General features: G+C 37.0%; 1 protein-coding gene across 3 annotated transcripts in view; it reads left to right on the top strand.

Annotated features, from left to right (window-relative positions):
- CSDE1 (cold shock domain containing E1) overlaps window positions 1-15,660 on the top strand; it is a 38,595-nt gene that overhangs the window by 19,161 nt on the left and 3,774 nt on the right. For all 3 annotated transcript variants that reach the window (XM_058538865.1, XM_058538861.1, XM_058538864.1), the window contains 12 exons: window positions 215-312; window positions 2,837-2,918; window positions 3,263-3,391; window positions 3,510-3,635; window positions 4,450-4,662; window positions 6,215-6,355; window positions 6,439-6,603; window positions 9,422-9,529; window positions 10,146-10,321; window positions 10,853-10,965; window positions 12,281-12,400; window positions 14,930-15,108. In XM_058538865.1, coding sequence (XP_058394848.1) covers window positions 215-312; window positions 2,837-2,918; window positions 3,263-3,391; window positions 3,510-3,635; window positions 4,450-4,662; window positions 6,215-6,355; window positions 6,439-6,603; window positions 9,422-9,529; window positions 10,146-10,321; window positions 10,853-10,965; window positions 12,281-12,400; window positions 14,930-15,108 — 1,650 coding nt within the window. The remainder of the gene's footprint in view (window positions 1-214; window positions 313-2,836; window positions 2,919-3,262; window positions 3,392-3,509; window positions 3,636-4,449; window positions 4,663-6,214; window positions 6,356-6,438; window positions 6,604-9,421; window positions 9,530-10,145; window positions 10,322-10,852; window positions 10,966-12,280; window positions 12,401-14,929; window positions 15,109-15,660) is intronic.

Raw genomic sequence — 15,660 nt, 5'->3', positions numbered from 1 at the left:
TTGCTGCTTAGCTGTGGACTCGCAGAAGTCATCAGCATCATGGAGGGGAAGTGTGTGTTTATATGAATAAAACAATGTACTTGTCATAAAGCATTTGATTTTAAGAAATTGGGCTTTTTTAAAATACCAGTTTGAGATATTTAACGAAGTAAATCACAGTATACAGTGAACATACATCCTGCCAATATAGTGATAATAACTTATTAATTCACAGGAAGTGTTTTATCTGACTTACACCCCTGAAGATGTTGAAGGGAACGTTCAGCTGGAAACTGGAGATAAAATAAACTTTGTAATTGATAACAATAAACAGTAAGTTCTTTTTTCCCCACCTAAGTGATTTTTTAAAACAAGAAATTTGAAGTAATTAAAAACTTACCTGGTAAATCTGGGTGATTTTCATTATCTTTTAAACTTTTAATTTATCAGCCGAGCATTTAAGGGTCTATTCTTTGGTCACTGTGCAAGGTGTCAGAAATGGGAGGTAATTAAAACATGGTCAGAGCTTTTGATGAGCTGTTCTAAAGGTCATCGTTGGTTTTGCAAAAGCAGCAGTGCTTGAGGTAAGTTTTGAGTGAAGGGTGTGAAGTCACTAGAGAGCATTCCGGGGAGAGGAAGTATCATTTTGGGGAAATGGCCAAAAGTTTGAGAGTTGAGTAAATTGACTGGATCATAGGAAGATGAAGTTTGAGCTTTATTCCATAGGCATAGGAATCTTTGAAGGATTTTAAATGAGGGCGTATGATTGGTTTAGATGGTTGGAAGTGGTGCAGGTGGTAGACTTTTGGAGAGTAGGAATGCTCTGGACCAGAGGCAGTGTTATGAGAGTTAATATGAAAGATGAGGGCCTGATATAGACAGGCCAGGAGTGGTCAGGTGGAGAAGTCAAGTCACATGGAGAATATAAAATCATCAAGCTTTGTAATTGATTACAAAGAGGTATGTATTGGAATTAAAGGAAGGGGAATCCCAAATGCCATTTTTCTTGCTTGGGCTACTGGGCAGATGATGATACCATTAACTGGACTAAGGAGATAAAGCAGAAAGTATTAAGGGTGGGAGAAAAAATTATACTTATTTTGGCATTTTGAATTTGAGGTGTCTGTGGGTATTTCTGGGTGAAGATATGAATATGCAGTTGCATGTGTAAGTCTGAGACACGCTAGTAATGGGCAGGAGATATAGCTGTTGAATTCATTGGCATAAACAGTTAAGGAAAGTGTAAAGAAAGCCCAGGGATGATGATTTTTATTTTGGGGTGGGAGAGACGAGAGATATAAGTACAGAAGGAAGTTAAAAATAGGAAGTTGGAGAAAAGTGCTAGAAATGCACTTTCCAACGGCATAAGGAAAGAAGAGTCCTAAGAGCATGTGCAGAATTACTAGCCTTGAACTTTATTTCTTTTAAGACTAGAAGGAATCAGATTGATTTGTGGGTATTATTAATTTTAGTCTGAAGGTCTCAATTTAATCTCAAGTAGGAAACTAGGGGAGAGGGCTTGAGTTTGAGGGGGGAACCAGCGAAGGACTTTATTTAACCGTTATTAAGTTCTTGTGTGTGCCAAGCACTTGTACTAAATATTTTATGTATAGTTTTTAATCCTCAGAACAGCTTCACCTGATAAATTTCTTGATCTGTTACAATGAGGTTTGTTCTCATAGAGTAACTTTCCTCAAGTCATACAGCTTTTAAATAGCAGACATTTAAATCTTGATCTGGCTTGAAAGCCTTTTCACTTCAGTAAGTTGCAAAGGCAGTTAGGATTTTTCCATTGTCTTTGTTAGTCTTGTTAAATTTTTGAAATGAAAAGCACAATTGGGTTACAGTTTGTCCCATGAAGAATTAAGGGAAGTAATTGCTTGGTATGCAGCTGTTCTTACAAACAACTACACCAGGGGCCGGCCCAGTGGTGCAAGCGGTTAAGTGCGCGTGCTTGGCTGCGGCGGCGCGGGGTTCGCCGGTTCGGATCCCGGGCACGCACCGACGCGCTGCTTGTCGAGCCATGCTGTGGCGGCATCCCATATAAAGTAGAGGAGGATGGGCATGGATGTTAGCCCAGGGCCAGTCATCCTCAGCAAAAAAAAAAAAAAAAAAAAGGATTGGCAGATGTTAGCTCAGGGCCAATCTTCCTCACACACACAAAAAAAACACCAATAAATACTATTGTGACTTAAATAGTCTGTGCCGTCTTTAAAACAAAGTCAAATTTACATTGCTGCTGCTCAGAGGTGGGGACAGTATAGCAATATGTGGTGTCTCTGACTGGTTTCAATGAAGATGAGTGTCATTTTTTAAAGCATAACAAATTTCTCTTATCGCTGCATTTACTCAACTTTCTTTTATGGCTGTTTAATCAGAAATAATTGATGAGATAGCTATGAAATTCAAACTAGCATCTTTTATTCGTCTCTGTATCCCTAGTACCTTTGCAGCACATAGTACCTATTCAGATGTTTGTTCAGTGAAGGACCTTCCTAAAACTTCGGTATTCCTCGTCTTTGGTTGCAGTGGATTTGTGGCTTTATTTCTATTGTTATGTAATAGGAAAACAGAGTAAAACATGTACCCATGGTATTCTTTTAACAGTCTAAGAGAAAAATGATCTATATATGTGTGCCCAATTTAGAAGGCTAGAGAGTTTAAGCAGAAATCCTTTGCATATGAAGCCATATGAAAAGGATAAGATGTCATAAACCTTAAATTTGCTCTTAGTGATGACAGAATTCTTGAGGCCTCAGAAAACTAGTGTTTCTCTAGACTCATCATATCTAACCAAGCCAATGCATTTTTCACCCCTCTTTGATCCCCCCATCCCCACCCAATTATTCCTTTCTAGTACTGGTGCTGTAAGTGCTCGTAACATTATGCTGTTGAAAAAGAAACAAGCCCGCTGTCAGGGAGTAGTTTGTGCCATGAAGGTAAGTGTCGTCAAATTTGAGAAACTTGAGTTTTTTCTTTGGCTACTTTCTAATCTTATACTTCAAGCCAAAGCCTTTTGTTTTTCCTCTTAGTCTTCCCTTTAAAAATATTTCACTGTTAACCTCGAAAGTAATCTCTTAAAATTCCTTGGTTACGAATTCATTATGTTCTTTAAAATGGACCCTATGATTGATAATATCACTATTAGACTTTACCACTTATATTGTTTCCACTGCAATATAGTTTTATGAAAAGGCTTATTGATTATGAATTGTAATCATAAAAATCTACACTGAATAGTACATAATATTTCTGTTATCTTTTGGTTTTTGTTTGGCTTTAGGAGGCATTTGGCTTTATTGAAAGAGGTGATGTTGTAAAAGAGATATTCTTTCACTATAGTGAATTTAAGGGTGACTTAGAAACCTTACAGCCTGGAGATGATGTGGAATTCACAATCAAGGACAGAAATGTAAGATATTTGGCTAACTTGATCTTTGGCTTTCTTTTAAGATCAGTAGTGAATTATATTTTTAGGAAACACTTAAAATTACCTGATCGCTGTCCCCTCCAACTTCCTTCTTATTTAGGGTAAAGAAGTTGCAACAGATGTCAGACTGTTGCCTCAAGGAACAGTCATTTTTGAAGATATCAGCATTGAACATTTTGAAGGAACTGTAACCAAAGTTATTCCAAAAGTACCTAGTAAAAACCAGGTAAATAGTCTTTTTCTGGAGAGTCTTCTTTTGCTTCATCAGTAATAGAATAATATGTTATAGTATGTGGAAATTTTATTCTATTCAATTAATGTAATTGTGTGATAGTGAAACAAATATTTCTTGATACGTATAATTAAACTAAATGAGAAACCATCTATTATATCCATGAATATGTTTTGTTTGTTTTTTACTGGATGGTAAGGAGAAAGGGACAATAGAAGAAATAACTGGGGCTGGCCCTGTGGCGTAGTGGTTGAGTTCAGCATGCTCCACTTCAGCGGCCTAGCTTCGAATCCTGGGTACAGACCTGCACCACTCGTCAGCCACGCTGCGGTGGCGACCCACATACAAAGTAGAGGAAGATTGGCACAGGTGTTAGCTCAGGGCAAATCTTCTTTACCAAAAAAAAAAAAAAGAAGAAGAAATAGTGCTTAAATTGGGGAAAAACAGTTTGGGTGTGCATTTGTTCCCCCACCCCACCCTAGTTTGTTTGTTTTGTGGGGGAGGTGAGATGATGAGACCAGTGGTATCATTGCTAAGGAGATGTGAAGCGTAAAAGACTGAAATTCTTTTCCTTAAATAAAATCTCTATCAGAGTGCAGGATGTTAACTGCAGTGTTGATTATATTGTTTTATCTTGTGACTATAGAACACAAAGCTTTTAAATTGGGCTTATGTTGTCAACACCTTTTTTCCCTTTAGGAAACTGTCTATTATAAATAACATGGGTTTGCTGGGTGTTCTTCTTGTTTGACTTAGAACTAGAAAAGATGAGAAATCTCCAGCTAAAATAGTTTTTCCTTCTCATCAGAATGACCCATTGCCAGGACGCATCAAAGTTGACTTTGTGATTCCTAAAGAACTTCCCTTTGGAGACAAAGATACAAAATCCAAGGTGACCCTGCTGGAAGGCGACCATGTTAGGTTTAATATTTCAACAGATCGACGTGACAAATTAGAACGAGCAACCAACATAGAAGTTCTATCAAATACATTTCAGTTCACTAATGAAGCCAGAGAAATGGTAAGTCTTGTATATTATTAGATATGTATCCATTATGGGGTGGGGGCAGTGTTTTATTCAAGTTTGTAATACTATATTGAAAATTCTTTAATAATATTGAGAACACAGACGTTTGAATCAGATCTTGGTTTGACATCTAGCTCTACCAGTTATCTTAAATGTTAAACAATTTTAGAATGGAAATCTGGACAGGATGATTTCTAGGGTCTTTTGAGAGTCAGTGATTCTCTGGCCCTTAAATATGAAGACTGAGAAGATTCATAGCCATCATTGTAGAGAGTAGATTTTCCCAAATGGTTCCATAAGCTCTTTAGTAAACACTAAATTAAAGAAGGTTTTGTTTCTTTTGTTTTTACAGCAGGGCCTTGCAAATTCTTTTTAGTAAGTATGTGTCCAGGAGTGACGTATACCAGAATTGTTTCCCAAACGTGTTTTATAAGCTCAGTTTTCATAATCAACTTTCTCAGATGTAATTTACATTTAATTCTGTTTGGGGTCATAACATGTACAGTATATATCAATGTTGTCAGTGGACCTGGATAGATTCAATGAAAATTTAAGTTTCTTCATACTTTTTTTTAACCCTTACCCTTGGAGATCTGGTCTTGTTTAATGCACTGTGCTTTTAACTTTGAAAATTTGGAGATATGAATGTGTGATTTTAAAAAAAAATTAAGCTTCTCAGGCAGGATCTGTTTTGCTTCATGATATGGAATACATTCTTGAGTAGCTTGGCTACTATCAGAATTTAGCAAGGATTAAATGTCAGAATATTACTTGGGCCGTATTCAAAACTGGTTATAGAATAATCATCTCTGTAATATGTAAATATGCAATATTGCATTGGTCATTGGTAGGTTGATAATTGTGGTTCGGTAAACATTTGAGTACCTGCCATGTACCAGACTTAAGATATAATGCCCTCACAGAGCTGATAATTTAGTAAGAAGGGGAAAAAACATAAGGAAAGAATTTCCTATATTTTATTCTTCAGACCTAAATCTTAAGTCTTTCCTCTGCCTAAACTCACATAGAATGTTTGAGGTAGAGAGTTGCCTTTGGTTGACTTTTGAAATATTGGTCTGTAGATCTTTTAAATTTCTGGAAGCTGTATTGTCGTAAAGCTTGGGCCTTATTTGGAATCCAAGTTTCTGCCATTTATTAACTGTGTGCTTTGGACAAATTTCATAACCTCTCTCAGCCTCGATTTCCTCATCTTTCAAAATAGGATAATACTACTATGTTCACAGAATTGAGAATTAAATTAAATGGAAAACATTATATGCATGAGTTTACATTTGAATATGGCAACGTTTTCTAGTGCATGTTGGCCAAGGGGTAGCATCTGGGGAGTCTCAGACAGTTGGTTAGAGGTGAATTTACTTTATGGAATGCAGTGAATTTGTACTTAAATGGAAAAATTAAAAGGTGGGTGTAGAATTTGGGTCATTAATACAGAGAATTCCTAATGAGTTTAACTTGATCATGCTTCCAAACTTGAATGCTGTTGTCTTGACAAGCTTCACAGCCAGTGAAAATATTTGGGTTTCAGGGTGTAATTGCTGCCATGAGAGATGGTTTCGGTTTCATCAAGTGTGTGGATCGTGATGCTCGTATGTTCTTCCACTTCAGTGAAATTCTGGATGGGAACCAACTCCATATTGCAGATGAAGTAGAGTTTACTGTGGTTCCTGTGAGTAGTTTTTGAGAAGAATAGGGGGAGTTTTCTTGATGCTTCCATTTTCAGTTAAAGTTACTTTTGTTTATCATTTGTAGGATATGCTTTCTGCCCAAAGAAATCATGCTATTAGGATTAAAAAGCTTCCCAAGGGCACGGTTTCATTCCATTCTCATTCAGATCATCGTTTTATGGGCACTGTAGAAAAAGAAGCCACTTTTTCCAATCCTAAAACCACTAGCCCAAATAAAGGCAAAGAAAAGGTAAGTTTTACATAATCAAAATTATTTTTGTGGCTCTTTATTCCTCTTCTGCTTAAAAGCAACCACTGTCCACACAATAAATAGAGTATGGTCTCTTTCAGAATTCCGTGTAATATTAACAGTGAACTAATCTGAAGCAAGGTTTTTTTAATCTCAGCATTACTGACATTACTGACATTTGACTCCCTCTTTGCGGGAGGAGCTACTCTGCATTGTGGAATGTTTAGCAGCATCCTTGGCCTTTACCAAGTAGAAGGCGATATCTCTCTTCTTCCCCCCCTATATGACAGGCAAAAGTGTCTCCAGATACCGTACTGCCCAGTGTCCCCACAGTCACCCCCAGTTGAGAACCACTCATCTGAAACAATAGTACTTACCTTCCAAGCTGTTTAAAACTTTGAAATCTGGGTAGACTCAGTTCACACATTTGAACTCCATTTATTGAAAAATCGCCTGAATAGGAAATATAAAGATGTCTAAGGTGGCTTCTGTTCTCAAGTAAATAAGTTGCGAGTTATATAGAACCAGGTAATTCATACAGGATACAAAATGTTACCGTAAAAAGTCGAGAAGAGCTCTGGTGAAAATTAATTCTAAACTGGCAGGACCTGGGATGGTTTTACTAAGGCACTGACACTTAGTAGGTGGTGATAAATGAGGAAAGAACATTCCTCACAGAGTACAGGTACAGGCGAGAAAAATTCAGGGTTTCGTTAGAAAGCGCTAAGTAGTTTGACAGGAAGATGAGTTTCTTTTTCTTGGGTGAGGGTGAGTAGGGGAAATAAGGGTGAAAAATCAGGATACAGCTAGATTGAGAAGGTATTGATTGCTACTCTAAAGAATTTAGACCTTGTTCTGTATGCAGAAAAAGATTTCTGTTGGAAAATGACATCAGGTGTGCGCTTCAGGAAGATAATGGTGATAGTGTTAACCGTAGATGGGGGCAGAGAAAGACAGAAGATGACGAGGCTTAATAGGAAATTATTTAATAGTTTAGATAGTTCTTGAACTAGGGGCAGAGTTAATGGATGTAGACAAGAAAAGGTACATGAGAGAGATGGTGGAAAGTAACATAATTTTAGAAATAACTATTCAGGAACCAGAAAGAGCAGAAATAGCAGCTTGCTTACCACTTAGTTTGTAGCTTGGAAAATTACTTTACCTCTGAGCTTCAGTTTTTAAACTTAAAAAATTGTTGTCTTGTGTTTTGTATAAAAAGCTCTCACAGTGCCTAGCCCATAGTAGGAATTTCACAAGTGGCAGATGATGTTATTAACAATAATAAAAGTAAAATTCATTGGGGCTTAGTTTCAATGGCTTTTAGCTCTTGGAATGCCCTGCTTCCCACATGTCTCTGGCAAAACTGGGTTGATCAAGACAGCCTTGTGTGAGACTTTTCTTGCCCTTTTATTGTTGTTTTCTTCTTAGGCCAACAGTGTATCCTAGTAAGTCCTTCCGTCATTGGGCTTATTATAGAATATTACGCTTACCTGTTTATGAATCTGTCTTTTACTAGACTGGGCTCTTTGCGAGCAGGGATTGTCTTATCTCTATCTAATATACTTGGTATATAGTATATTATCAGATATTGGCTGGATATTGAGGTTAATGAGTAGAAAGAGTTGAAAGCAGAAATGCTGAGATTTTGAGTTTGGTGGACTTGCGAAAGAGTCGATGCCATTGGAGTCAGACTTGAATTCGCTGACATCATCACTCTTCACTTAACCCAAGTCAGATCCTTAGCATCGCTTTGTACTGGATGTATAACCTTAGTCAAGTTTGTTGTTTGATTTTTTTTTTGTTGTTTTATTGAGAAATAATTAACACACATCACTGTATAAATTTAAGGTGTACAGCAAGTTAAATTTATTTTAACCTCCTCAGACTTGGCTAATTTGTAAAATGAAGAATAAGAGTAACTGTGGAGATGGTTTTATCGTAACATTAAATTTGATAATATAAAGTGCCTAACATAATGTCTGTTACATTATAAATGTTCAATAAATATTATTATATATCAGTTATAGAAGGAGTATGAATGGTAGAAGAGTAGGAATTAATTGATTTTGAATATGTAATACTCAGTAATGAGTTCTGGAGCTTAGGAAAGGAGTCAAAGCTCGATTAGGGATGTGGGCATTAATCCCCATAGAAATGATAGCTGAAACCATAGAAACAGTATAATTTACATAGTGGCTGTACAATGTCATTGTTTACTGTATGGTTTTATATGACATACCTGAAATTTCTCAGACTTTGAAGGAGCTAATCTTTCTGGTATTCAACGATTTAAGTGTTATTATGGAAACATTGGTTCACCTGCTTGAATTTTAATATCAAATGCTCTGAACTATGTTAGATCCTGTACCAAATTAAATTCTCTGCATTGGTAAATATATTGATTAACATTATGTACAAAACACTGTGAGATACTATGGGAGATTCAAAATAGGTGATACAGAAGCTTCTTGCCCTACAGAATTTCTACCCGATTGAAAATAGATGCCCAGTTTGATTTGTGATTGTCTGTGAGAAGTATAGAATGTGCATGTTGTAAATTTTCAATAAGTTTCTCCTTTTTCTTCCTCAACAGCAAAAATTAGGTTCTTAAGACTAAAAGACCCAGTTACAGCACATTGAGTCAGTCCTGGGTTAAGGCAAGACCACCTTTTATTCATACAAAAAGTCTGTTATTAGAGAACACTAGGGTAGGAAATCCCTACAGCTGTGCCAGTTCTTTGGCTCAAGGGTTTTTAAGAACTGTAGCTGTTTATATTGATTCTTTTCCTTATATTCTGACTGTTATCTCTTTCTTTAGGAGGCTGAGGATGGTATTATTGCTTATGATGATTGTGGAGTGAAATTGACTATTGCTTTTCAAGCCAAGGATGTGGAAGGATCTACTTCCCCTCAAATAGGAGAGAAGGCAAGATAATTCTGCTTATTTGAGAGACGGAGGGTTAAAGGTTGTCATTCTTAAAACTTAAATCATTTTATAGGATTTACGTTTATCAAGTTTTGCTTAAAACTTTTTGTGCTTTTACAAGTTTAACTTATGAACATCTTTGTATTTAAAAGCAGCTTATTCAATTAGAACAGAGTCTAGCAAGCTCTCTTTTAAAGCTTTTTGAGGAGTCAGTGTTTAAGCATTGTATAAGATATGCCTAAATCAATTAACTTAGATAAAAAAATTAATAATATTGGTAAGAAAGTTAAAACAGTCACTGAAACATCCAAGTAAAATCACACCAAAGGTTTTACATTGCTTTTCATTTTTCTCATGCTTAGTATTTCTGGTTTTCTGATAGCTCTCTTTGAGAGAAATTAAGAATCTATAAGGAATATACACTGGAGAACAAAACTTGATCCTTTGTGAACAATGGAATGAGACATAGAAGTCTAGTGAAAATCTATTTCATCAGAGTATTTACAAAGAATATTTGGAGTGGAAAGCATGGTTTGGGGAAGTTATAGAGCTTAAGGAGTTAAGGAACTTGGTGTGTAAATGACGTGGTATTAATGAGCATCCTTAATTTTCACAGGTTGAATTTAGTATTAGTGACAAACAGAGGCCTGGACAGCAGATTGCAACTTGTGTGCGACTTTTAGGTCGTAATTCCAACTCCAAGAGGCTCTTGGGTTATGTGGCAACTCTGAAGGATAATTTTGGATTTATTGAAACAGCCAATCATGATAAGGAAATCTTTTTCCATTACAGGTGAGGAATACCCTTTAGAAGCTTAGAGCTTACTATCCATCCTTTGGTTTTAGAGTTAAAAACATTTAGTATTGGGTGGCTATATATTTTTTAATCACAGATTTTATATTGGTAAAATTTTTATAATTTATAAACTAAAATTAATCATCTACCTCTATATAGAGAACATGTGGCCAAAAGATATAGAAGGGCCTGGATACGTGAACACTGAGTAGTGGTTAAGAGCATGGGCTCTTAGAACCAGACAGTTGGAGTTTGAATCCAGACTCTGCTGCTTACTAGTTTTGTAACTTTTATCGAATGAAATTAACCTCCTGGTATCTTAGTTTCATTATCTTGAAGCTAGGGATAATATGGTACCTCTTCATAGAGTGTTTCTGAGGACTAGAGTCAGTACATGTAATGTGCTTAAAACAGTATCCAGCATAAGTAAGCACACCATGAATGTTATTGTAGAAGAAATAAAGGCTACTTGCTACTGTTCATGTTTGTGGTGATTGCTTATTCAAATGTCATGTCCTTTCCCCGCAGTGAGTTCTCTGGTGATGTCGATAGCTTGGAACTGGGGGACATGGTCGAGTACAGCTTGTCCAAAGGCAAAGGCAACAAAGTCAGTGCAGAAAAAGTGAGCAAAACACACTCAGGTAATGAATTGTGACTTCTACTTTGTCAGCCTATGCTTTGGGTGGGAGATGAGGGGATAGGGTGGAAGAGGGAGCAAAAAACCCAGTTGTTCTAGATCAGTGTTCTCTGGGTATGATCCCCAGATCCAGCAGCATCATCTGGCCGCTTGTTAGAAAATTACTTCTCTGACCCTACTCCAGACCTACTGAAACTCGGGATGGGCAGTCTGCTTAACAAATCCTTCCGGTGATTCCAACGTACACTGAAGTTTGAGAACTACTGTTCTAGATATTTTAGGTCATTTGCTTTAAGTTTATTTTCAATTCAGTATTTCTTTTTATTTTTTATTTTATTTTATTTATTTATTTTTTTGTGAGGAAGATCGGCCCTGAGCTAACATCTGCCAATCCTCCTCTTTTTTTGCTGAGGAAGACTGGCCTTGGGTTAACATCCATGCCCATCTTCCTCTACTTTATATGGGATGCTGCCACAGCATGGCTTGCGTTAACGGTGCGTCGGTGCACGCCCGGCATCTGAAGCGGCAAACCCTGGGCCGCCGCAGCAGAATGCGCGCACTTAACCACTTGCGCCACCAAGGTGGCCCCCAGGACGTCTTTTAAAAAATAACACCAAGATATAAATCTTCGTGGGGTTGGGGAGAGAGGAAGATTATTTTGGACAAGAATAAGTCTGAATGTGAAGAATAATGGGAACTTAAGAAAATCATTGATAGTTAGGATCTCTGACTTTTAAAAGACCTACAACTTACTTTGGGCTTTCATCTAAACTCTCCAAATAACACTTTCTCTTGGAGAGACTTAGGGAAATGACAGCCAAGAATATTCATTTTAATTTAATAAATATATCTGAGTGCATGCTATGTTTTAGATACTGGGGATACAGCAGTAAACAAATCAGACAAATCCCTGCCTTCATTGAGTTTATTTTTTAGTGGAAAATATAGGCAAACAAGATGAGTAAAATATTGTTATGTCATATGTTTAGAAAGATAGTAATACATATTATTAAGGTAAAATAAGTCAGGGAAGTGTATAAGTATTGGGTTTGCCATTTTAGAGCAGGGAATGCCTCACTAAAAAGGAAATATTTGATCACCTAGAAAAGGTGAGAGCAAGACATGTTTCAAATATGAATACTTATTAATTCCTTAAATAAATTTATTTTAATGGTAGTTTGAAAGTGTTTCAAGAATAGCAGGCAACCAACCAACCCTCTTTTAACATTTCTTCTGATGATTTTTGCTTTTTTTTTCCCCTGTGAGAAAGAGTTTAAATAAAACTGTTGAGTGAGAGGTATACGTACTTTGTTTTATAGTGAATGGCATTACTGAGGAAGCTGATCCCACTGTCTACTCTGGTAAAGTCATTCGCCCCTTGCGGGGTGTTGATCCAACACAGATTGAGTATCAAGGAATGATTGAGATCGTGGAGGAAGGTAAGAGCATCCCTGTCAGATTGTTTGAAATTTGTCTTACAACTTCAGATGAACACTTTGAAGAGTTTAAAATATGATGGTGTTTGTTGCAATTGTTTTCAGATTCCTTAAGAACTGGATTAAGGAGAAGTGACTTTTTCCTCCATGCTCAGTTTTTATTTTTATATCCCTTTGGTGTGAAATCCCTGGGTTTATGTGAACAAATGACTGCTGTATAAGCATATGACTTATATGTGAGCAACTGAGTTATATTGAAATAGACTAAGAACAAAATGTCACACTAAAAATTGCATTTAATATTATGTGATAATCAGATATTCACAGTTGGCTGGGTTTAGTACAACCTTATAATTTTCCTCTATTATTCACTAGTTATTTACATCAGTATTAACAAGTTTTTCTAGTAACCATTCAATTCTCTAAACATTAGTGCATCCTGTAAAAGTTTACTATATCTATTCCTTAATAGCTAGAGTTCCATGGGGATCCTACTACTTGTCTCTAGGCCAAGGCTCCCTATATTTTTCATTCTCTGCTTTTTTCTCCCCATCTTCAATAACTCCCTGAGTTCTGGTGCCACCCCTTACCCCCAATAATTACCACCAGAAAGATCAACTTTGTGTGTAAAATAGGTTTGCAATAGAAATGATAGTAGGGAACACTGGATGATAAGTATAGCAGAATTACCATAATGATGGGGTTGATGAATGGGTTTGAAAGTTTAACCAAAGATGATAGCTTGGCTCACAAAGAGAATCTTGTGTCATCTAGGAATCACAGAACATGAAGTGGGGAGGAGCAGGTCATATGAGAGAAGGAAATGAACCTGATAACATGTTCCTTTACCACATGAGGTTTTTAGGAATTTCTGTTTTACATAGAACCAGTACCTCCTCAAACACACACCTCCAAATATGCATTGATTTTATAGCAAAACAGTCTTTTAAACTAATGCCACGATGACACCATACTCCAAAAAGGGCCATTAGGGTATGGGCAGCTAACTTTAACTCTTGAGATAATACCAAATTGCCCTTCTTCCTTCTCTCTAACATGCCACTTTTACTTGATTTTGCATTCCCAACCCCTAATCTATTAATTCTTCAACACTGGCTGTAGAATATAGTCCAAAGCAAGGATTTTGTGGAAAAGGAAGCTTTTTGAAATCTCTAAGCCTGGAGTTTTCTGGGACTAGACAGGCCATATTTTCCTACTTGGTGGTGAGAACAGCTCTTTTATTTAGAAATACAGCTGTAACTCAATATAAGACTGTGGGCTTTGGAGTCGGGCACCTCTAGATCTGAACACCAGCTCTTCCACCTCCTAGCTATATAACATTAGACAAATTACTTAAATCTTTCCTAGCTCAGTTTCTTCATCTTTAGAATGAGGAATATCTTCAATCTCAGAAGGTTCTGTGAAGATTAAATATGAATCAGTATAAGTGTTTAATAAATGGTAGTTAGTATTAATACCACTACATCAGACCTGCTGTCTCTAATCCTGCATGACTTGATCTGTTGGAAGTATCTCCTCAGAGTTTTTGGTTCCTGTATGTTTGAAAAGAAAATCTTTGCTTACCCCTATAATCATCAAGAGAATGGTTAAAATAAAAGCATTTCCAATTGTGAAGCTTCCACCTCAACTGATGTTTTTCTCTTCTTCTCCACCTTTGTTGATTCAGTGGATTCACCATCCAGGTGAACTGATAGGCAGCTGAACTCTTTGGCCCAGTTTTTATCCATAGCCAATTTTTTACTCTAAGGCAGAGCTCAGCAAATATGGTGGCCTCTTTTTGTAAATAAAGTTTACTTGAAACACGGCCATGACCATTCATTTACATATTGTCTTTTGTTGCTTTCTCACTACAACAGCAAAGTTGAGTAGTTGTGACAGACACAGGATGACTTAACAAGCCTAAAATAGTTACTATCTGGTCCTTTAAGAAAAAGCGTGCTGAGCCCTGATCTAGGAGAAAGTTGCCTGTTGGTTTGAGGGAGCCACAATCAGAACAAAGAAAGGAGGTGGAATACGAAAGAAATTTATCTACATGTTTTTGCCTATTTCTGGCTTGTTGTTAATGCCCAGTTGGCTATGGGTCAGAAATATTTTTGACTGGTTGGCTCATATTGTGAACTTGGGGAGGAGATAATCCAGTGGATCATATTAGCAACCCATAGTGCTTAAAAACCTCAAATAAGGGAAGTTAAGGTGGAGAGGGGGCACGAGGTAGAGGGGAAAACAGCCAAAATATTTAGGTAATGAGATTGTGAGTGATATTTTTAATTTCATAAATGCAGTTTAAAACTGTTCATTAGCTAGTAAGGAAATAATGAGCTCCAAGTTCTCATTTGTTTTCATGGTAGTATTTAGGATTTCATTGAAACTTTAAAGTAGAACTCAGATATTAAAAAAATATTTTTAGGGAACATAATACATTTTTAGCAACTTATAAATATATTAAGAGCATCAGCAGAGAGTTGTTGTGAAATATTAGCTTTTAGACTTCTTATCTGTTTCTCCTTGCAGGCGATATGAAAGGTGAGGTCTATCCGTTTGGCATAGTTGGGATGGCCAACAAAGGGGATTGCCTGCAGAAGGGGGAGAGTGTCAAGTTCCAATTGTGTGTCCTGGGCCAAAATGCACAGACTATGGCCTACAACATCACCCCCCTGCGTAGGGCCACAGTGGAGTGTGTGAAAGATCAGGTAAGTGGTGGTATCTCTGGGTCTGAGTTTGATCCTTTTATGAATTGGTAACCAAAACCTTGAAATTTTTTCAGCCAAGGGGAACCATCAGCATTCATTTGGGGGGGGGGGGTGGTGAGAGAGAGAGCAAGAGAGGAAGATTAGCCCTGAGCTAACATCTGTTGCCAATCCTCCTCTTTTTGCTCAGGAAGATTGGCCCTGGGCTAACATCCGTGCCCATCTTCCTCTACTTTATATGTGAGACACCTGCCACAGCATGGCTTGATAAGCAGTACATAGGTCCATGCCCGAGATCCATACCTGTGAACCCCAGGCTGGCCCCAACATTCATTTGATTTTTACTTCTACTTTACCCCTTTTTCAGTGATTTGAGGTAGCTTATAAAAATATGAAGAAAACCACATGAAAAGAAAAAAATGGTGATACTAGCAAGAAGAAAATAAGAGGGGTATTAATAACATTGTGTGATGAGGAAAATAAATTTGGAGTGAAAGTTGCAGAATAGAAAAACTATAAAGTTTTGTACACTTTAGCTCAGAGCTTGCAGATCAC

This window comes from Diceros bicornis, chromosome 4, assembly GCF_020826845.1.
Source record: "Diceros bicornis minor isolate mBicDic1 chromosome 4, mDicBic1.mat.cur, whole genome shotgun sequence".
Lineage (NCBI taxonomy): Eukaryota > Metazoa > Chordata > Mammalia > Perissodactyla > Rhinocerotidae > Diceros > Diceros bicornis.
This window is presented reverse-complemented; position numbering and strand designations above follow the sequence as displayed.